Source organism: Nicrophorus vespilloides, unplaced genomic scaffold (genome assembly GCF_001412225.1).
Source record: "Nicrophorus vespilloides isolate i.1.1-1 unplaced genomic scaffold, Nicve_v1.0, whole genome shotgun sequence".
Taxonomy (NCBI): domain Eukaryota; kingdom Metazoa; phylum Arthropoda; class Insecta; order Coleoptera; family Silphidae; genus Nicrophorus; species Nicrophorus vespilloides.
The window spans coordinates 176682-201803 of NW_017096478.1; the positions used below are offsets into that span (position 1 = coordinate 176682).

The 25122-nt window shown below is 26.8% G+C and overlaps 1 protein-coding gene across 1 annotated transcript in view; it reads left to right on the plus strand.

The window, feature by feature from the left end:
* LOC108557119 overlaps window positions 1–25122 on the plus strand; it is a 165987-nt gene that overhangs the window by 62973 nt on the left and 77892 nt on the right. The window contains exon 3 of the mRNA XM_017913524.1: window positions 24316–24492. Within this exon, the coding sequence (XP_017769013.1) occupies window positions 24316–24492 (177 nt within the window). The remainder of the gene's footprint in view (window positions 1–24315; window positions 24493–25122) is intronic.

A 25122-nucleotide genomic window follows, 5' to 3' on the forward strand; every position in this document is an offset into this window, starting at 1 on the left:
GGAGAAGAGAACAAATAAATAAACACGTAATTGATTTACGCTCTTTAAAATTACACACCTGAATCTCACCTCCGTTTAGACCTTTGACCTTTCTTCTTCAGTTTAAAGTATTTCAATTTTGACGTCTGTCACTTCATGAAATGTCACAGTTTGGAAATACTTTGGTGATCCGATTTAAATTAACCAATTTTATTCTCAACATTTCATTAAATATATATTTCATTTGTTAATACCAATTCAAGTTGTAACCTTTATACTTATTGCTTAACTATCTTTAAATGAAACATATAATTTAGTAAACAGTGTTTGAATAAATCTACTCAGTTTACTCAACACTTTCACAAGACAATTATTTAATTTATGCTAAGGATTAAGGATCTAATTAATAATATAAGTAAGCTTTAAGATATTAGCTTAAACGAATAGTTAAAAGTCGAGTGGCTATTAACGAAGATCCTTGGAGCAATATTATAAATACTAGTTGTTACGTTAATAGTCTCAAACCAATTAAGCAACAGCAATTGTACAGTAAATTAATTTACACTAATAAATATTGATTGAAAGCTTTATAATAATCATTAATTTAATTACTGTTAGACCAAACATTTCGTTTAATTAATTTAATAGTCCATAAATACGGTTCTAATTGCTTCATTCAATAAATTAGTGTGTATGTAGTTATATTGAGTTATGTAATTGAGGATCAGTAATTAAAGAACAAATAGGGTGGTCTTACAAATCCAGTTAGGAGCGAAGTGGATCGTCGTGTAATCACGATGCAGATACGCTAATCCACTTTACTATAGTTCAAAGCGTTATCCACTGACTTTTTATTTACTTAGTTCTAATGGATTAGTGCACTCTTGCCTACTAGTTTTTTTCCATCATTAATTACAAATACATTATTTCAAGGTTTCATACATTTTAATATACATTTAAAACGAAATAATTCACAATTAATGAGTTATATCATTAATAATTACAATTAATGATATAATTATGAATATAAAGAAAAAATATTATTTCAATACATTTTAATTAAAATACACTTAGTAATTAATTGATGGCATAATTAGAAATATGATTTATAAAAAAAATAATACAGATAAGTTTTTATACAAAAGTATTACTTAAGAAATGGTATTAAATCAAGCAATTTTGTGAAGTAAGACGCATAAACCTGTTGGGAAATGTCAGAACTCCCATAAATCCAGGTTTAGTGCTTTTTTCTACGTATGAGCTTTAAATAAATGATGGAAATATGAGGGGTTAAGTAACAAGAAACATAACGTTCTTATAGTTTTCTTTTACATTGTTTTCTAACAATTATAAATAAGTAAAGAAAAGTTATTAAGTTATCAAAGTTAGTATAAAGAAAATAAACTAAATGCAATTAATCAAATTAACAACGTAATTAATCCAAATGTTTTTTGTTTGAAACTCTAATATCCTTTATTAAACTTTTAAAGATCAATATTTCAAAAACATAATTTTTTTTGTTAATATTGATTATAAAATGATAATGTTTTAGAATTCAAGTTAAGTTATAAAGGTTTGCTTGAAGAAAATAAACATAAAGCAGTTAATCAAATTAATCAACACTATTATTCCATATAATTACACTTAAAAATATATGTTTTTTGTTTCAAAATCTAATATTCTTCATTAAATTTTAAAGATTACTACTTAAAAATACACATTTTTATGTTAATGCTGATTATGAAATGATATATGTATATACACTATGATTACATTACTTTTTTAATTAATTTCATATTTATTTATTTCATTTATACAGTTTTATAAATCAAAGAATATGAACCAATTTAGAATAATAGAAATGTGATTATTTTATAGATTTACAGCTAAAAGTATTTGCATACACAACTTTTCTAATACTTAATACAATTTTCAAAATTATACCTTTCACAAATTTAAATTTCTTACGAATTAAGTAAACATTAATTTCATTGATAAATTCAATATTATGATTATTTTAAGTTTTTAATAATTAATCCTCATATACAAATAATATAAACTACTCATTATTAGTCAAAGTATTACATAACAATCAGTGAAGCTTTCAAAAGTTGTATGAAGGTAAAATGATAAATTGATTCAATTTCATAAATGTATCTTTTCACATATATGAAATTTGTTTTCATTACGTAATCTAATTCTTTAATCGTATGTAGTAGCAAATATTATTATTTTTTTTTTATAATTAAAAATTAATTATACAAATAATGTAAAAAGCAACCCAAAAGCTTTGCTCATTAGAAAAAAATGAAAAGTGGTTTGAATTTCATACATTTGAAACTTTCTTTAAGTGAACATCAATTAAATTTATATTATTATACGTCTTTAATCATCTGCACTTATTAAGTCATTTATAATTAAACCTAATGTACAAACAAATATAAACCATTCTTAAAGTATTACATAGCATTAAGCGAAGCTTCGTAAAGTTGTGTAACAGGAAAATAAATTGGGAAACACGTTTTCATAATCATTTTTTTTTGTAAATAATAAATTGAATAAACATTTATAATAGTTAGCATGAAGAAAATAAACAAAATTCAATTAAAATGTAATTAATTAACGCAATTGATCCATATTATTGAATTTATAAATGTATGTTTTTGGTTTGAAGTTGTAATAATCTTCAATATTACTAAAGATTGAAAGATATATATTAAAAAAACACACATTTTTATGTTAATGTTGATTAAATAAGTGTATTTACCATGATTACATTACTTTTTCAATTAATTTCATACTTATTTATTTTATTTACATAATTTTATTGACCAAAGAATATGGATTAATAAAAATATTAAAATTTCATACATTAACTGCAAAAAGTATATGCACATACAACTTTTCTATTAGTTAATACAATTTTAAAGATGATAGCTTTAACAAATTTAAGATTTCTTTCAATTTAAGTAAACATTAATTCAATTTCTTTAATCATCAGTACTAACATATATTATTGTGTTTATTATAATTAAACATCATATACAAATAATATAAACCACTCATTATTAAATAATGTATTATATAACAATCAGTCAAGCTTTGTAAAGTTGTATAAAAGCATTCAAATTATTAGCATTCACTACTTTTTTTATAATTACTAAAATTTACTGTTTATTAAAGTAACTTTTCACAAATATGAAATTTGTTTTCATGATATAATCAAAATCTGTTGTCATATGTACTAGCAAATATTAAGTTTTTTTATAATTACGACTAATATACAAATAATGTAAAAATAACTTAAAAGCTTTGCAAAGTTGTATATTAGAAAAAATGAGAAGTGATCTAGATTTCATAAATTAGAAACTTTGTTTTCTTTAAGTGAACATAGTCATAGTGAAAATATATAAAAAAATATAAGCAGTTCATTATTTCATAAAGTATTACATAACAATTAGCGAAGCTTCGCAAAGTTGTATAATGAAAGGAAAATAAAATGTGAAACACGTTATCATCATCATATAATATTTTTTTTTGTAAATTGATCATTTCCTGATGCGAAGAGAACCGAAGGCGCGTGTAAATAGGGTTAAATGGAAATGCGAGTTTCCGGCGCGAGATGAAATTAAAGGGAGCTTTCTGAATACAATCATTCCGCAATTATAAATTGCGAAGCGATGGTTCTCCAACGAGCATCATAACAGTTTTGACCCAGTTTCTCACCACGTTCCCCAAAAAAAAAAAGAAATTTCAACCCCCCAGTACACATTTCTCTTTCTCTCAATATATATTTATGTATATATGAGTGTACGTGTGTGTGTATATATATATTTATTAATTAAATACCATGCCATTTTAAGTTAGTTAAGGAGTGAACGGTGTAATTGGAATTAGTCGTGTTTCTTGACGTGGCTGTAATCCCGACATTCTGTGCTCCCCTTTTGGAGTTCTTAATTAAAGTATTAAAGTATTTAGTGGAAGCAGTCGATGTGAGTGAAGGACGAAGAAAAGGAGGTTGGGTCCGCCAAGAATCGATTCTCGGGATTTCCTTTTGTTTGTCCTCTTTTTTTTTCTCTTGTTTTGTTGCTTTTCCTTGCTCCTTCAACTTCTCCATGTTTTTCCCCAAGTTTTTTTTCACGTCTTCCATTCCTTCTTTTTTATGTCGTGCTTGTAATTATATGATTTGTGTGCTTCGAATAACAATTTGGAAGCATGAATCCGATGGTTATCAACATTTTTTCGCGACAGCAGAAGCGGCAAGTTACTAAAGTTACTATTTATGCGGCAATCAGTCCTTCGGCCCCCCTCACCGTGTTACGTAATACATATGAACCGACGACCCGTGTCACTTCGCCCACCGCTCGCTCCAATTTCCATAAGTAAATATGCAAATTGTTTGTTGTTTAATAAGTTGGACGGGATTCGGCATGCACAGCTTGCCTATATTGCGGATTTTCATCCCCTTTTCGAAGTACACAACAACCCCACTTCACTCGAACATATATTAAAACGAAATCACGGCCTGCCTCAATTAAGAATCGCACAAAAAAATGTAATTCTCTAAACCAAACAAAGCTCAGATCACATCAAGCATTGTTTTCTTTCCATTATTCTTTAACATATTTACATATTATTATCTAATTCTTTTGTTTCTCCATTCCAAAAAAACAAACAAAAAATAAAATAAAATAACCCACTGAATTTAATTCAGCAAAATAACATTCGGTTATTATCATTTTATCATGTTGGTATTATCTTTATTAATATTGCAGAATGAAAATCAGGTTTTCATTTTGTTTTTTTTTTATTTGTTTGCTCGGAGGATACGCAACAATGTTTTTTTTTTCGCTCCACTCCGCGTTCGTCCCGAAGGACGCGTTAAAAATCTCCGTGGGTTAATAAAAAAAAAATTAATTCTACGAATTAATTTCCATAATTTTTATTATACGATTCATAAATGCATGCAATTTGTTTTTTTCTGTTTCCGTTTCCATACTCGACTCTTTCCTGCATGAAATACATATTTTATAACGTCGATTTAATTCAACTCTGTATGCAGATAAAGTTATAGTTCAATTAAATTAAATATCTTTACTGCCTCGTATTATTTATTATTACTTTTTTTCCATTATAAAAATGATTATTTCCGTTTCTAAATCGTTCATAAAATTAACGTTTTATAATGGAAATTACAAATTCTGGTCGTTTACTATAGATTTTTTAGTTAATCTAATTAGTAATTAGCAAATCAAATATACCTACCCGGCGAATCCACCTTTATTTTTGTATATTAATTTTACACTTTTGTTAATGAATCAAATATGTTAATAAATAAAAAAAAAACATAAAATACATACAAATTCTGGTTTTTTACTAATAAATTTAAATTCTCTTTTAAATTGTATATAGAAGTTTCATTTGTAAAAGTGAAAAATCCTTTATTACTAATTGAAACGTGAATTTCATATTTTTATCATTTAATGCAAAATCTAACAAATTAAATTTATATAAAACATTTAAATTTATGCTTAAAAGATTGTAGAAAAATATAAGAAATTGTTGTTAAATTACTTATAAAATGAGAAAGGACTTACTTTTGTATACTAAATCTACACTTAACTATTTAATAAATCCGAAGAATTATTAAATTATACTGAATTTTGATGAATATGTCATAAAATAGATGTAAATTATTGTCTTTTACTAATGCATTTTAACTTTTAAACTTAAAATACAAATATTTGCAAAACGTGAGAAAAATCTTTTATTACTAATTGAAAATTGATTTTTTTTATCATTTAATGCAAAATCTAATAATCTAAATTTTTATTTATATAAAACATTTAATTTTATCCTTAAAAGATGTGTTAATAAATTATAAGAATTAATAAAATGTTTTTTTTTTAATCAAGCTTTTGAAATCTTAATGAAATTTAAATATAACATTTCTTCGAAACGCTATATTATTTACTATTACTTTTTCTATTAAACTTAATATAAATGCGTTAATTCTCTTTAAAATTTTATATAAAATTAACATTGAAAAAAAACATTTGCAAAAGGTAATTTGTCCACTTTTCTAATTGAAAATTGAAGTTAATTTTTCCAAGATTCTAACTCTAACAATTTAAATCGTCCTTGAAAGTTTAAAAAAAATATATTTTAAATTAATTTGTTGTTAAATCACGTACAAATTGAGAAAGGACTTTTGTCCTGTAATTATCTACAACAAACAAACTAATAGATCCATCAGAAGAACTAAAATATCTGGGAATTCACCTAGTTAGGAGATTTACCAAGAAAATCTGGAAGAGGGAAAAACTTTAAATTAAGTTTGCAAAACTGGATTGGCTGTTACGTAAACAGTCGCAAGTATCGAACGAAGTAAAGAAAAAAAAACTATTGATGTTTTAAAGATCATTCAAGTATAATTTATTAATTCAAGCAATATTTTTTTGTAATTATTCATTATACAAACTTTAATATTAAGTAATGCAAATAGAAATGAGATTTTTAGAAAATATTAATTAAATCTGTTCACTTTGAAATATTGTAAATTATTAAAGAAATATTTAAATTATTAGACTAAATTTTCATGAATTTTATTAAAAGAATATTAAAATTTCAATTTTGTTCTTATTTTAAATAAACAATTTTTCCTTACATATAGAAAGATTCGAATTGTTAGTAGGTATTGAATAATTTTCATTTGTTTTAAAAATATAAAATTTTTTACTATAAATTACTAAGTTTTCGCATTGTTTCTACTATGAATTCATGATAGTTTTCATATTGCATTTAGCAATATTCAGTTTCGTTGTAAAACAAATAAAAACGTAATAAATACAAACAAAAAAAAAAGAAACATACAGAGAAAAAAAAGAGAACACAGAAACGATGCAATGCATTTTGGAAACACCCATATTTTTGCATGATTTATAAAAGTGACCGGGTTAAACTCGCGCATTCGTACACATTTTTTCGCGTGTTCCGGTGCAAAATGCAGCCACCCACGGAGGGTGGTCCAACGGACCCCTGAAAAATATTATTTTATTTGCGTTTTTGTGTGTGTCGGCGCGAAGGGGTGAGCGAAAAGATGTAACGGAATAAACAAGCGGTTTTCGCGGTTGAGCGAACAATTTCTCCGTGTGCATGATATTTCATGTCCGCAGCAACATACACATCCCTACACCTCTATACATATATACAAAAAAAAAATAAGGGTTGGTGGTTGAGAGACGTTAGTTTTTTTTCTGAGTTTACATATAATACGTATACGTTTTTAGGTGGTATTTCTTTTCCTTTCCTTTTGTGAGCTTATTTATTTCGCTGCGAGTTGGTTGATTTGTTTATGGCAGGACTCCACAAACTTATGACTTTTTCATCCTGGCGAAAGACGGAGGAGAACGCATTCCGCGCGCGCCCTTCCTCGAACTCTTTGCACACCATTAATCTGCAGGCGCGGACAGATTTATAAATTCAGATATTCTTAGCTCGTCGCCAAATAAAGAAAGCTGAAAGAGTTGTACGCGAAAAATGTGCTCAGAACTTGTAATGAGCAAAATTTACAAAAAAAAAAAAAAACCCGGCGCATCCACAGTTAATTTCTATTGTTTGTTATTATGAAAAGTAGAATTATATAAAAGTTACTTTAGATTCAATTACTTTTATACAAGGTGTTTTTTTTCAAGTGGTGTGAATTATTATGTTATGGCGTATTTCAGTAACTTGCTTGCAATTTTGCTTAAACGAAGTCTCCTTAGTAAATCATAGGGCGGATATATCCGCCCATGGTTCGCACAAAGTTAAATAACTAGTTAAACTTACTTAATGTCATTTAATCCCACCTATTTTTTGTATAAAGTCAATTAATAACATACTTTATTAAATTAAATATGAAGGAATCAGAAAAATGTGTACTACTATTACGATTTTCCAAATAAATCAAATAAATAATAATTTCGTTCATATTTGCAAAAAAAATGATTGAAGATTAATCAATGCAGATTTCATTCTTGATATTTGGTGTAATATTTGTTCGAAACAATTTAAATAAATGTATACTTTTATATTTTGATTTCCTCGCGTTTGGTCCGAAATGTCAGGTCACGTTTTACTGTGAATTGGAAACAAATCGTCGCTTTTATTGTTATCACATTTTTGCAAAGCTTCGAAAAGATACGAAATGATGATATAATCAGAATATGTAAAAGTTATACTGTTGATTTGAAAACGTACATTTTTTTTTATTTTCCAATTTGTATAACAAATAAATTCTTTATTTTGATATTAATGAAAGAATATAAATAATTTAATAATAAATTTGAAAAAATTTCTTCTAGATTATTTATTTGTAAAACTACTATAGATTATCTTTTTTATTTATTCTTTACATTTAATATAAGTAAATATTAAAGATAAAAAAAAAGTATCCTACAAAATATTTAGTAATTTTTACTTTAATTTCTTTATTGAATGTTGCAATTATCTAAAGAATTTTGCAAAAAAATTAATAATTTATAATATTTTCTTGGAAATTTAGATTATTCAATTTCAAATATTTAATATGTTTAATTTAAATTATATTTTTGTAATGACTACTATTCATTTTTTGTTTAATTTCTTCGATAATATTGAATTTTCATCTTAAAACTTAGTAACTTTTAGTAAATTAAATTTCAAGTTATTTTTGCTTTACATAGATTTTTCTTGTTTATGTTATATCCAGTTGTTAATATAAGATTTTAATAAACTAAATTTGAAGTTATTCTCCTTTTATGAGTATTTCCTATTTCAACACATTTACAAATTCTTTTAAAGCAATTCTTTAGTAAACCTGATTTCATAATGATTAAAATGATTAATTTGCAGATTAATTCCAATTATTCGATACGTATCTAAGACGTGATTGGTGCTGTCTCCATAAATTATCATTATGTAACACACGGAAATTGCCATTCGGTAATTTCCCACAATTGTCAATCGATACATAATATACTGTATTCACTACATAATAAAAAAAAGAAACTACATACACTATGTATATAAAGTTTGTCCCAAAAACATATACATGTACAGTTTTAATGATTATAACTTCAGTTTTTATTCTTATATAATTAATATTTACATACATCCAATGAATAACTTTTCCTCCTACAGCAGATATTCAAAATTATAATAGTTATAGTCAATACACAACTTCACAAACTTAAACAAACCTTTAATTTCGTCTTGTAACGCATTCTTGTGAAACTTTCAGTTTCATCGGTTTTCTGGCATAGAATTTTTCTTTAAAGTATTACCACAAGAAAAAGTCCAGTGACGAGCTTCATCCATTCAAACAATCTTCACAGAAAACTGTGCATCTTGTTCACAATTATCCAATTACAATTCGCGAAATTATTTATTTGGTCCGGATCATCTTCATTGATAGATTATATAATTGGTTTACTAATGACAATCCTACAATTTCTTTGTCTTACAGATTTGTTGAATATTTCCCAATAACTTTCCAGTACTCTTTCTTGCTTGTTGAAGCTCGTTGAAGTTCTTGGTCGTTGTTTTAAGAACATCCTGAACAGTTTCATTCATTTGAAACTTACCTTTTACACGATTAATTGTAAGACGAATAGGATCTGCCTGAAATTCACTGCAATATTGTCTGCTAAATTTTCATACTTGCAATAGAATTTTAAAATAAATTTTCTCTTTCAAAAGTTGATCTTAATCCACTCATTATTTCCAATTAATTTCAACCTGAAAAGAAAGAAAAATCAGAAAGTTATTACCAGATAAACCCTGTATTAGTAAATAAAACGTTGAGTTTACAACAAAGGCAAAAACATGAATCGAATTGATACACTGCGTATTTTACAAAATAATTAATACTGTTTCATTTTTAATGTAACATAATAATAAATACATCAAAGCTTTTGCTATACTCGTGTAAATAAACCAACAATAACAACAAATAATATGAAACTGGAGAAGGGTATTATCGAACATGTTGGTTATAGCAGAATTTCTATGAGCTGCATTTTTAAAGAGCTCTTTTTTTTTCATATTATTTGATTCCAACATTTCCCTTTATGTACATGTAATGTATTTTTTTTTATTAAGCTCTGTACCTGTAATGTTCAATGCACAACCTACGCAAATACTCGAAGCTTCAAATTTTGCAATTTTTTTTGTGTAATTGGAATGAATTTCGCGAAAACGATGAAGCGCTTTTGTCTCGCATTGAAATGGTAATGGGTGTCGGATGGTAATGGTCGGAAGGACAAAAGAATAGAGGTGGAAATTAATAAGGTCCTTTTGTGGTTTTGGCTCGCTGCTCGCACCTGGACTTGGAGGAAAGGTCGGCCGGATTATAATTAAAGTGGAACTCGCTTTTTGCACGTATTGCATAAATCTCTCTTCTCTTTTTCTTGTGGCGGAGGTAGGGAAAAGCGTACAAAATGCACGGAAAATTAACATTAGAATTGAATTGGAATGGAGGAAACATTTTCCGGATTTCTCTCTTTTCTCTTTCTTTGCACTAAGAATCGATGAATTCGCGCTTTTGTAGGTGAAGGGACTGCCTCGTTCGCTCACGGAAATCTTACCTCGTTTTTTTTTCTTTTCTCTAACCCTTTTTTTGCGCCTATTATTCGCTATTCCTGCCAACGTTTTTCGCTCTCTCAAAACTCTGTATTGTCGAGAGAATTAAATAAAACATTAAACTTTTACAATTAACAAAATTAACTAACGCAAAAAACGACAAAACTCACTTCTCTTTTTTTTAATTAATCCAAAACTTTTCATTCATTCAATTCAAATTCTAAGAGTAATTACTTTGTCATTCATTACTTATGCTTATCACAAAAGTGTTGAAAGTAATTAAATTAAAATTATCATATATTTTCTATAAAATAAAATGTAAGGAAACATTTTGTAATTAGTACATTTTTAAGAGTTTCTTTTTATAAATTATAGAAATTAGATAAACATTTATATGTTATTAACTTTTCTTAACTTACTCCAGAATTAAAGCTAATTTATAAAAAAAATATCAAATATTATATAAATGTATAGATGTCAAAGTATGATTTTTTTGTCAGAAAAAAATATTGTAGAAAAATATAACAAAAATCAATACTTTTTGTTATTAATAGTTTAAAAAATTGTAAATAATTAACAAAAAGAAAACTTGACAATTCTGGCTCAATTAATCATATTTCTTTTGTTAAAAAAACAAATTTTTTCAAAGATATTTACAAAACTTTTGTTAACTTATTCAAACTTGTATATTTACACGAAAAGTTTCTTCATTTCCTTAAAAAAACATAGCATAACTGCCGAAAACAAGAAACTTTTAATCAATAAACACTAAATTTTTCGAAAAGGTATAAATTACTTGATTATACTTAATAAATAATAATAATTGTATTTTAACAAAATCCTTGATCAATTTTGTTATAGATTTATTAGTTTTTATTAAAAAAACAAATTTAAGTAGAAATAATTTTGGCTACTTTTCATGTAAAAAATTGTTGGTTTATTTAATTTTTCATATAAAATGTATCCACTTTTGGATGTATTATCTAACTAATTTTCAGAACTACTTCTATAAAATGCATCTATTCAACAATACCTCGAATTAAATGTTAATTATATAAATCAATACACAAAAATATTGTTTATACAAATATGTTAGTTTTTTTTCTCTCTATACAGTCAAGTCTCTTTATTCCTAGCAAGAAAATTACGAAATTTAAGCATTTGCACTTTTCATTCATTCAATACAAATTCTAAGTCTTCTAATTCTAATTACTTTGTCATTCATTATCACAAAAGTGTTCAAAGTAATTAAATTAAAATTATATATTCTATATATTATATATTCTATAAAAGAAAACGTAAAAAAACATTTTGTAATTAGTTCTTTTTTAAGATCTTCCTTTTATAAATTATACAATTTAGAAAAACATTCATATATTATTAACTTTTCTTAACTTACAAGAATTAAATATCAAATATTATATAAATGTATAGTTCAAAGTTTGAATATTTTGTTTGAAAATCTAAATAAATGATTGCAGAATCAATAAAGTTTTTGTTTATTAAATGTTTAAAAAATTGTAAATAGTTATCAAAAAGAAAACTTGACAATTCTGACTCAAATAATCATATTTATTTTGTAAAAGAAACATATTTTTTTTCCAAAGATATTTAAGAAACTTGAGTAAACTTATACAAAGTTGTATATTTACCCGAAAAGTTTCTTCATTTCCAATGAAAAAAGTTCAAAAAGTTATTAATATTTCTATAAAGTAATATTTTTAACTGTAACATTAACAATTTTGTTATAGATGTAAGAAACATTTTTTATATAAACAAATAAACAGTTTATTTTGTTCTTTATATAAAATTTATTCACTTTATGATGTATTTTCTAACTAATTGACAGAACTACTTATATAATATTTATCTATACAGAAATACATAGTGCGGCTTCATTTAGTGCGGATTGTCCGGTTTGCAAATTACAAAACAAACTAAATTTTAAAAACGAATACACAAAAATATTCTTTATATTGTTAAGTATCTTTATTCATAGCATGAATATTAACAAAGCATTAACATTATGTAATTAAATAACAACAATAGGAACGATGTAGTTCTATGTTAATAATGAAATGTCCCGTGGAGATTTCGTGCAAGGCCAGATTATAACGTTGATTAGAAGCATTAGGAACGTGGATTTCTCTAAATTACTTCCAGTTTTACGTCCCTCAATTGTAAACATTGACTCATATAGAAGTAGGGGAATCCCCGAGCGTGCAATAAGGAAACTAAAGCCGAGTTAAAATTTGGAGCGGAATCCCCGCAGGATTTTAACGCATAACGTCTGAAATCATCACACCAGCTTTTATTATTATCATCATCATCATTTAGAAAATGTTTATTTTTCACTTATTCATTACTAAATGAAATTTATTTCTCCAAGAATGAAAATAAATGAAAATTTGTTTGTTATTTCTATTTATCTCATTAAATACTAAAAGTTTGTAGAAGGAATAGTTAGTATTTCAGAATTTTAGTTTTGATATGATCATTTAATTTCATTGATATTTTTAGTCGTAAATTAATGATGACAATAATGATTTAATGATGAGATTTATGTAACATTTAACTGAGATTCAAATTAAGTTTTTTGTTAGCTTAAATTGCATTACTTTCTTTCATAGCAGTAAGGAAACTTAATTTCAGTTGTGTAAGAAGAAATGTCAAGTTTTCATAAAACCGGAATTATCTTTATAAATTCGCGACGTGCTTAAGGCGAAAGAAACAAAATGCAGACAGCTACTGAATTAATCAAGAAGCACCTGGAAGCGAACGAAGTTGGAGGAAGGAAGAAAAAAAAAAGGAAGAGGAAAACTGCGAAAGAAGATGAGGTCGAGAAGGATGAGGAGATGGAGGGACGAGAAGAGAAGATGCGCTCGATTAAATTGAAAAAGGACGTGATGTTCCAGAATTGGAAGGTGTTCCGAGCCGATGTGATCGACGTGTAAATTGTGTTTTATTGTATCCAGGATCCAGGAAATCATCGTCACGGGAATAGATGACTTCTTTCGCTTCAAATAGACAGAAAACGGATATATTATTTTTTCATTATTTTGTGTTTTTGTTTCGGTTTGCCTACCGAAATCTATCGATTGATCACACGTATGACGCGTTATAAAAAAAAATTGGGTGTAGGGGTGAAATTGTATGCATATGCATGAGGGACGTAGGCCGATATTTTTGGTTTTACGTGTCGCCGAATAATAAATATTCATCTGGTTAGGGGAGTTATACGCATATCGAGTGGAATCAAGAGGAAGGACAAACAAAAAATCGTTTTGACGCGCAAAATAAGAGGCGATGAAGGGTGCAGTAGATCAAAGGATTATTTATGCACCGCATTTTAATTTGATCGTCGATCTGTAACGCTGTTAAATAAGAGTTATATTCGTTTGTACGTTAACTTGTGAAGAAATGAAAAAATGATTAATAAATTTAAACCTCTAATAAGAAAATATTGTCGTCAATCTGAAACGTTGAAACTTCTGTTTATTTATTTAAATTGTAATAAATAATCAAGAATGTCACTTATCTAGTCTTATAATTAATAAATGCATTTTGTCGATCTGTAACGTTTTTCAACATTTACTAATATTTGAAGCAATAATTTCAAATAGGTTTTAAATAATTCGTAGTAAATTTGTATTGATTTTTGAATATTTGATTAATAGAAAAGAAAATGGGTCATAATAAGTTTAGAATTTGTTTTTTTTTTCGATTTTTTAAAGATTTATGAAAAATTTTGAGAAAATTCAAACAATTAAAAACATACATGATAAATTTTTTGATGGTGATAAAATAAACAAATATAGTAATGAAAAATTTGGGTTATAAAAATAATTTTGCTTTGAACTAGAAATGATTTAATTGAAGGTAAAAATAACATTAAGTTTATTATTTATATAGTATATTATTTGCATTAGATTTAATACTTTTTATTATTGAATAAGACAATTTAATAACTTGTTCTTTATGGAAAACTATCAAAAATTGAAAAGTATTTAAAGTATTTAAAACAAAAAATAATATTGCAAAAATTGGGATAAAAATAATTTGAAGTGTATCATGTATTCATTGCATTGTCTGGTTACTAATAAGAAATTATCAAAAATTAATAACTTTTGATTTTTTCTCGATTTGTTGCTTTATGAAAAAGCATCAAAAGTTGGAGAAGACTTAAAATCATTAAAATAGAAGAATAATCGAGAAATTATCTAATTGGGATAAATAAGTAAAGTTTATTATGTATATAATATATTCACTGCATTAGGTTTATAAATGTTTATTAGAAAATATGAAGATTTATTTGCTTTATAAAAGAGTATGAAAAGCTGGAGAAGACTTAAAGTCATTAAAATGTCATTGCTTGAAAGAATATTCAAGAAATTATCGAATTCGGAAAAAAAAAGTAAAGTTTATCATTTATATAAATTATTAATATCGTTAGGTTTATAATTGTTTGTTTGAAAATATGGAGAGTTACTGAACTTTTGATTTTTTGGTTTATTTGCTTTATTTGCTTTATAAAAGAGTTTGAAAATCTGGAGAAGCCTTGAAGTCATTAAAACATCATTGCTTGAAAGAATATTCAAGAAATTATATAATTAGGATAAAAATAAAGTTTGTCCTGTATAAAATGTATTCATTGCATTAGGTTTATAAATATTTATTAGAAAATATGAAGAATTAGTGAACTATAGATTTATTTGGTTTATGGAATGTGCGAAAAGCTGGAGAAGACTTAAAATCATTAAAACATCAGCGCTTGAAAGAATATTCAAATATAAAAGGAAGTTTATTATTTTCCAATATCTATGTGTAATACAGATATTATTAATTGTTATTAGATAATATGAAGAATTAATAACTTTTGAATTATTTTAATAGTTTTTGATGGATCTTTTTAACAGTGCGCTTAAACTCTGACCCTTTTTTAATGAGCGTCAGAAAGTTGTAGGCGAAACGTTGTTCGTGGTTTGTTCATTTTACGGACAAGGAAAAATGTGTTTTGTCCAGAAAGATTAGTCGCCTTTTCACACCGGTAAACGCGATAACAGTAACTAAATAGAAGGGTGCGCACCTTTTAAAAGGTTTTAACGGCGGTCTGTCCTAACGTCCGGGGGAATCCCCACCAAAACAAAAAAAAAAAAAAACTTTAACGCGAGGACATTATACGCGTGACAAGTAATAAACTTGTAGGAGTGTCGAAAGATTAAGGATCCCTAGCGAATAATTCCCGTATCCATATTATCCCTCCACCCCAACGATAACTGCTCGAAGGGGGTTAGAAAGAGCCGAAGGGCGCGCTCCTCACAAAGGCGGTTTGTTTCAGATTGCTTACACAATGCATGAGCCTTCCCAGCATTAAACCCTTCAAACGCGCCGCAATCCTCTCCTTTTTGTACACCCGGCGTCTCTGTTTGTTTGTGCGTGCGTTTGAGTCCTTCTTTTTTCTCCTCTGTGCATACACACGCGTTCACGATTACAGACGAAGACATCAAAAAGAAGTGGTGCATTCGCAACTGGATGCACACACAAAAGGATAGAAGTGACTAATTAAAAAAGTCACCGAGCCAAGCAGAATTTTCCCAGAGAAAACCCACTCATCGCTTTCATGTGCAGGCACCTTTGGCTTCTGGCGCATTTGCAAAATTGCCTTCTTATCCTTTTCAATCCAGTCCATCTTTTCTCTTTTTTTTTCCTTCTAATTATTACTGTTCAGTACACCTCCCGGCGCGACTCGAATCCAGGCTTATTAACGAATTACACATAGAAGTAACCCTTCAAAGGGATTCACGTTGTTATTCACGTGCAAATCGCTGAAGCGTAGTAAATCAAGCGACGAGATTATGAATGTTAACGAAATGTTCGCGCACCGACGTAATCCTGTTTATGAGCGGCTAATCCCGTTCCGTCATACAATATTGTCACTGCTAAAACTTAATTAAAACCCATCCACCTTGAACTTGAGCACTTGCTCATCTTACCAGAGAAGCTATTTTCTCTGGAATCGATACACGCCTACGACTACGAATAAAGCCAATGCAATTTTCCGACACAGGTCTACTACCTCCTTCGCTCTCCTCGTTAAATATAATAAACAAACACTTGCCACCTTACTACACTACCTTACTACATTATTTACTCCTATTCTATGCTTACATTGTATCAATTTACTCACTCAACTGTAATTTGTATTAACTAAACAAAGATATTTTTATTAAGTATGGCAAATATTTCTGTATATTATTTTTCTTTTGTTTATTTCATAGCATTCCTTACAATAGGCAGATAAAGTAAACAGGAATAAATATAAACCAATCATTTATTTATTTGTTATTACAAATATTTTTATATATTATTTCTTATTTTTTAAATTGAAGAAATATTAATCAGTTTTAAAAACAAATCATTTTTTATAAACGAATTCCTACATGCGAAAGAAGGAAACGTTATGTGACTAATTTGCAAAAGGCGAATTTCTTCTACTTGCTCAAAAAAGACTATTTTGAGTAATAAAATCAGTTTTAAATAATGTTACATTCATTAAATAATAAACTACACTACCTTACTACATTATTTACTCCTATTCTATGCTTACATTGTATCAATTTACTCACTCAAATGTAATTTGTATTAACTAAACAAAAATATTTTTATTTAGTATGGCAAATATTTCTGTATATTATTTTTCTTTTGTTTATTTCATAGCATTCCTGATAATAGGCAGATAAAGTAAACAGGAATAAATATAAACCAATGATTTATTTATTTATTTGTTATTACAAATATTTTTATATATTATTTCTTATTTTTTAAATTGAAAAAATATTAATCAGTTTTAGAAACAAATCATTTTTTATAAACGAATTCCTACATTGAGTAATAAAATCAGTTTTAAATGATGTTGAATTCATTAAATAATAAACTACACTACCTTACTACATTATATACTTCTATTATATGCTTACATTGTATCAATTTACTCACTCAACTGTAATTTGTATTAACTAAACAAAGATAATTTTTATTTAGTATGGCAAATATTTCTGTATATTATTTTTCTTTTGTTTATTTCATAGCATTCCTTACAATAGGCAGATAAAGTAAACAGGAATAAATATAAACCAATGATTTATTTATTTATTTGTTATTACAAATATTTTTATATATTATTTCTTATTTTTTAAATTAAATAAATATTAATCAGTTTTAGAAACAAATCATTATTTATAAACGAATTCCTACATCCGAAAGAAGGAAACGTTTTGTGACTAATTTGCAAAAGACGAATTTCTTCTACTTGCTCAAAAAAGACAATTTTGAGTAATAAAATCAGTTTTAAATGATGTTAAATTCATTAAATAATAAACTACACTACCTTACAACATTATTTACTCCTATTCTATGCTTACATTGTATCAATTTACTCACTCAACTGTAATTTGTATTAACTAAACAAAGATAATTTTTATTTAGTATGGCAAATATTTCTGTATATTATTTTTCTTTTGTTTATTTCATAGCATTCCTTATAATAGGCAGATAAAGTAAACAGGAATAAATATAAACCAATGATTTATTTATTTATTTGTTATTACAAATATTTTTATATATTATTTCTTATTTTTTAAATTGAAGAAATATTAATCAGTTTTAAAAACAAATCATTTTTTATAAACGAATTCCTACATCCGAAAGAAGGAAACGTTTTTTGACTAATTTTCAAAAGACGAATTTCTTCTACTTGCTCAAAAAAGACTATTTTGAGTAATCAAATCAGTTTTAAATGATGTTAAATTAATTAAATAATAAACTACACTTCCTTACTACATTATTTACTTCTATTCTATGCTTACATTGTATCAATTTACTCACTCAACTGTAATTTGTATTAACTAAACAAAAATAATTTTTATTTAGTATGGCAAATATTTCCGTTTATTATTTTTCTTTTGTTTATTTCATAGCATTCCTGATAATAGGCAGATAAAGTAAACAGGAATAAATATAAACCAATGATTTATTTATTTATTTGTTATTACAAATATTTTTATATATTATTTCTTATTTTTTAAATTGAAGAAATATTAATCAGTTTTAAAAACAAATCATTTTTTATAAACGAATTCCTACATCCGATAGAAGGAAACGTTTTTTGACTAATTTTCAAAAGACGAATTTCTTCTACTTGCTCAAAAAAGAATATTTTGAGTAATAAAATCAGTTTTCAATGATGTTAAATTCATTAAATAATAAAAATGTTGTATAACTTGTTTTATATTTAATAATCAGGTCATTATGACCCATATATAGTACTTGTGTTTCATTTACTTGCCAGTAGTAGTTACGGGTTTATCTAATTTTCTACTTTTTTTTCTATAAACTTAATGAAATAAGAAAATTTCAATGAAATAAATTATATTTTTCAATATAATATGTAATGAATATGTATGAAAAACAATTAAAATTTCTTAAAATAACAATTAGTTTTTAAAAAATATAAACCATTAACTCTGAGTGTATTTTTATTACATTTATTTAGAATTATTTTATATTATTAAAACTAAAATTTCTTATATTTACACATAAAAAAATAAATCAACAAAAATATACGTAGTATTTGATGTTATTTCTAGTATACATATATTTTTATAAGATAATTACGTCTAGACGTAGACGATTATTTGGTAATTGCAGATCAAATCTACCAAAGTCTTGGCTTTCTTCTAGTAGGATATACTTTTTTTTTATTATTGTTTCGTTTTCTTTTATTAGATCACGAAAATGTTAAGTGCTCCCCTCAGAACAACAACAAAGAGAACCTCGTTTACAGTAACGATAAAGATTTTGGGGTAAACCTTGATACAAGTTAATGAGGAAACAGTTCCCAAGACGAACGCACTCTTTGCGTTTACAACCCAATACTTCTACATTCTACAAATGCTATTAAAAAATCACGGATTTATTTAATAGATTAATTAAATAAAATATGAATACACTTATTTATTTAAAAAAATCCTATTTAAATTAGAACAAATTTACATTTATTCTTATCCATTTTCAACATAGTTATGTAAAACATGTTAGAAAATATATACAAATAATTCAAATTCTTCCTAACTTTTGTAAAAAATTATTGAATATATATAAATATTGTACTTAATAAATGATTTGTATCTGATTCTAAATAAAACTAAAAAGAACATATTAATTAACTAAAACTTAATACATCTCGAATATTTTTTAATTTTCTTTAAATCTGTACAAAATTCTTATATTATTGTTACATAAAATTTTCATAATATTACATTTTTTTAATTTCATCCACTGAAATATTAGGTCTAATTGCTTCTAAATCAACAAAAACATTTGTAACGTCTGGTTACACAAAGTAATTTAATACTTTGACTAACTAATATTTGAAGTTAAATTTACTTTGAAACCAATTTACATACTTGATTTCCATCTCATTGTTGCTTCTTTTATTAATTCGTATTCATTTATTTCTTATAAAATTAAAGAAAAATAATTAGTTCAAAAGTTTGATAAAATTAATGAAATTGAAAAAATTTTGATTATATTTTCGAATGTTTGAAATTTACTGCATTATTTAAATGTTTGAAATTTACCACATTTTTTAAATGTTACAAATTTACGATATTTTTTATAATGTTTTAAACTTACGGTATACTTTGAATGTTATTAGTTTACGAAATACAAAATTTTAAGGTTTTTATAAAATAAATTGAATTTTTTGGTACTTTGATATTTGAAATTTATTTGTATTTTTTTAAAAAATTTGATAAAATTAATGAAATTAAATAATTACGTAAATTTACAGATTTTTTTTTGTTGTTGAAATTTACAGTAGATTTTCAATGATTTACGGTATATTTTGAATTATTGAAGTTTAAGGTATTTTTTGAATTGTTGAATTTTACGGTAATTTTTCAATATTTGAAATTTAGGGTAGATTTTCAATAATCACAATTTACGCTAATTTCCGAATTATTCAAATTGACGGTATATTCTGAATTATTGATATTTCTGTGAAAAATGAGATTATATTACATCTTTTCTTCAATATTTTTCATAAGTCTATTAGTTTTTTCTGTAAATTTATTCTATTTGAGATTATTTCAGACTAGACTTTTGTACTTAATATTTTGAAAGGAAATTATTCGAACGATATTCAAATTCAGTTCATTCTAATGCATTTTGAGCAGTGGATTAAATTAAATCTTAAGGTGATACTGGAAGGGATTGGGAGAAGTGGGGATATCTTGTTACAGTTGTTAACAGAAGACCAAGATTTGTGCGTGCATTACTTTAATGCCATCCGGATCCCTCGTAAATTCGTAGGCCGTGCTTCGCTCGGAACTGTGGCATAACTAATTAGAACATATTTGAGCATCGAAGTGGTCCATAGGAAATTTGCTTGTATTAGGGGTTTGTTTGGGGCGGACACGTGCGGCATACCAACGTGAGGGGTGGCGGTAGAGGCACGACGCTCCCTGAATCTATTAGTCAAAGCAAAGGAGTCCTCCCAACAACCGCCGCCGCGACGCTATTACTCCATCCAAGAGACGTCTCTTCCGGTGGATGCATGCAGAGGAACGTCTTTATTTAAAGCACACCTACATACATACGCATATAGACACATATACACATAGAAATACTCTTGGGAACAGTGGGAGAAAGGAGACAGTAATGCCGTTCCCGCAGTTAAACGTCCTTGGGGGATGCGCCGGGTGCAAAATAACTCCGCCAAGATAAACTCTCACCAAATTAAATAATTGCTCGACGGATTAAGGGAAGACGACGAGTTTGTCTACTGTACATTTGCTTTTGGGCCTCTTCACTCCTCAGCTCTACCCTACACCGAACCATCTCCTTCCCCCTTCGGTGCTGTCATTTCATCACCCAAAAACCAGACAGCTTTGCCGTTCCGCAGCTCGCATCAAATTAACAAACCAGGAAATCAAACACATCACCACTCTCTTCCTATTTCTATCTCTCTCTCTCTTACTCGCTCGCAGCATCTGAGACTACTTTACAACATAAATACTTGCAGAACTTCGAAACCCTTGCAGCGTACTTATTCTTATTTCACTCAGACCGAGCAACTGTGTACTTTAATATACATGTAAAGTTTATGAAAACGTACATATTTATTTTATCACATCAAAACTTATCTTTCACTAATTACACTATATACATTAATAAAGTAATAAGTATAGTTTTCTTAAGAATAAGTTTACAATTCTATACAAAAAAATTTAAACAAAAATGCAATTTTTATAATAATGAAAAAAAAAAACAGAATAATGGAAAATTTTAATGAAAAGTTTATTCTTGATAATACATAACTTTATTAAATCTAATAAATAAAGAACTTTTATTTTCATATAAAAAAATGAACATATAAAACATACAATACAATATTTATAAATTATTTTCGCTTAAATATAGTGAAATTTAGTGAAAATGAAGTATGTAATTAGTATTTTAAGCGTTGCAAAAGATTAATTGAAAATAAATATAAAATTATCATAAATAAACATGTTTTTGGTATAAAACTCTTGACTTCTTCTTGATGAAAAATTATATAAGCAAATAAACTAATAAAAAGAAAGAAATACAATATTAACTTAAATTACATAAACTTTATGTAACAATGAGAACTAGATAAAATAAACTGTAAAATACCAAATTTCAAAATTCAAACTTTATAATTGTGAATTTCTTCAAGAATCTATAGACTAGATGTGGTTTATCAAGAAAATCTAACATTTATATATTACAACAAAGTTGATTACTACATAAGTAAACTTTAAGAGAATATAAGATTTGAATAAATGATTTGAATTAGTTGCATTTTTATACGAATTCTGTTCATTCAAGATTAATCTATGAAATGAGTGTATTCATAAAGGCTGATATTTAAATGCGTTTAATTGAAATTCCAATACGAGTATGCAATTAAATTTTATAGAAATGTAGTGAAACTAATTAATTCCAATACGATTTGTATATTACCATACCAAATATATAGACAAATAAAAAATTACAAATTAATTATTATTGATTTTATTATTTACGTTTTGAGTAATGTATTAAGAAAATGAACTAGTTACGCCTATATTTGTAGAATTCATTTTCAGTAATATTATATTTAAAAAACATAACTTTGTGGACGAGCGGCGGATATATCTGCCCTATCCATTATACAAAAAAACTTCGCTTATGCAAAATTACATTAAAATGGTTAAAAAATTACAATGGACATATCTTTTGTGAATGAAATTTGTTCCAATTTACTAATAAAAAAACAGTCTTTAGTAGCGTGAATCGTTGCTAAATAATGTTGATTAGTTAAATTGTGAATGAATAATAGAAAATGTTCTATTCTTAAATACATATTAACGTAAAATGTTAACGTAATTTGAATGGTCAAACTGTAAAATTTCGATTGTAATGGACATATTTTACGTTTTATGTGTGTGAATGAAATTAGTTGCGATTTGCTTGTAAAAAAACAATGGTTTTTTTCGTAACGTGAGGCGTCGGTAAATCACATCAATTCTGCGGAGACTCGCGCAACACTATAATCTGCAATTCATCGTGCATTTTACTTTTACGAGCGAAAGACATATTTCTCCATGCAAATTTATTACTCGCATTGATAAATGAGCGCTGTATGTTAACGAGCAGTCTAAGAAAATGCTTTATAGCTTGTTCACTGTCCAACAATTTTTACTTATTCCTTTTTTATTTTCTATTTCTTTTGTTTCTTATAAAGCGCATAGACATTATATGAGTGCAAATGAAATTATATAAATTTCGTAAATTTTTTGATTATAAACTAATTTTTTTTGTATTTCTTTCGTTTTTTTGTAATGCGATATGAGTGCAAATGAAATTATATAAATTTTGCTTCAAATCTTATTAATTAGTTATCATTTAATTCACAGTTTTACAAATGAAAATTTTTATAAATCTAAACTAAAGTAAATTTATTTCAATTTAAAATTAAGTTAATTGAAGATTAGTTAAATTTTAACTAAATACCGCTTCTGTATGATCGATGCAAGAGCTTAATTGTAAATGATCATAGGAAAAGATGAAGATAAATGAAGTTTCCTCTTCCTGTCGGCATCCGAATGCAGAATTAAAATAATTCGGCGTTTTAGAGGGAATAATTAAAATTTGATTTGATTATGCTGGAGAGCCTTAAAACGCAGGAAAAGGGAAATCTAGTTGTTGTTTTTTTTCTTCTCTCCAACCCCCTTTTATAATTAATTAGAATTTCAGTGTGTTTTTGCTCTAATTAAGACACAGACGGAGAAGCGGCGCAGGATGCAACGGGCGGAAGACCGGGCAAAATTTCGCCCGCTGCTGGAAGCGAATTTGAAATTATCGCCCGGTTTTATTAGGGCATTAACACTTCTTAGAAAGTTAATTACGCGCCGGGGCTCTAATGATCTCGTGGATGCTGCGGATTAAAATCTGCACGGACTTGAAAATAATCCGAATCGTTAGAAGCCGCGGCACGAAACTTCTTCCTACATCTCCTTCATATTTCACTGTGTGTGTGTGTGTGTTTATATATCTTTTTTATAAATATATAATTTGTATTTTCGTGCTCATCTTCAACATCCTGCGCGTCTCTCGTTTCCTGGGATTACTCGTATTATAATCACCACTTTTTGTTCTCTTTTGCAGGTTTGCTTAATGTCGGAAACAGCGTGAAGATAAACAGGCTGCAAGTGCCGGAAGTGATACGGCATGGCGCTCCGGTTGTTTTAGATTGCGATTTTACGCTCGAAGCGACCGACAGCGACTTGGTGGTCAAGTGGTTCTTCAACAAGAATAAAACTTTGGTCTACCAATGGATTCCTGGTAACTATTTTCATTTTACTAATTTTTATCTCAATCATTAGTTAATTAAATTACTTGTATATAATACAGAAACACAAAAGAAGAGAAAAATAATCAAAATATGGAATTTTATAATTCAGAAACAATAAAACAGCAAAAAATAAAATGCAACTGAAATGAAAATGTGGAATTATATAATTCATGAAAAAATTATTTATCATTATATTAATATCTCGCATAGCGGATTGTTTGAAACCGGACTAATCGAGGACTTTGTTAATTAAAATACATGTATGTAAAAAATATAGATCTATACTTTTTACCTCAACCTGTTTACATGTCTTTAATCATTCGTTAAATTTAAATACTTGCGTTACAGAAACACCACAATATTGACTTTAATTACAAAAATTTAAAAAAAACAATCAAAAATGAAATTACATAATTCTTAAAATAAATAACTTATAATTAGAGCAATTCTTCGCATAGCGGACTGTTTGAAACCGGACTAATCGAGGACTTTAAATAATGTATTAAAAATAATTTTGAGTACTATTTTTTTTAGAATTTATTTTTATTTTTCTCCATTAAAATTTTACTTGTTTTGAAATTTTTCATCTGGACCAACTGAAATTGCACTATTCAAGCTCT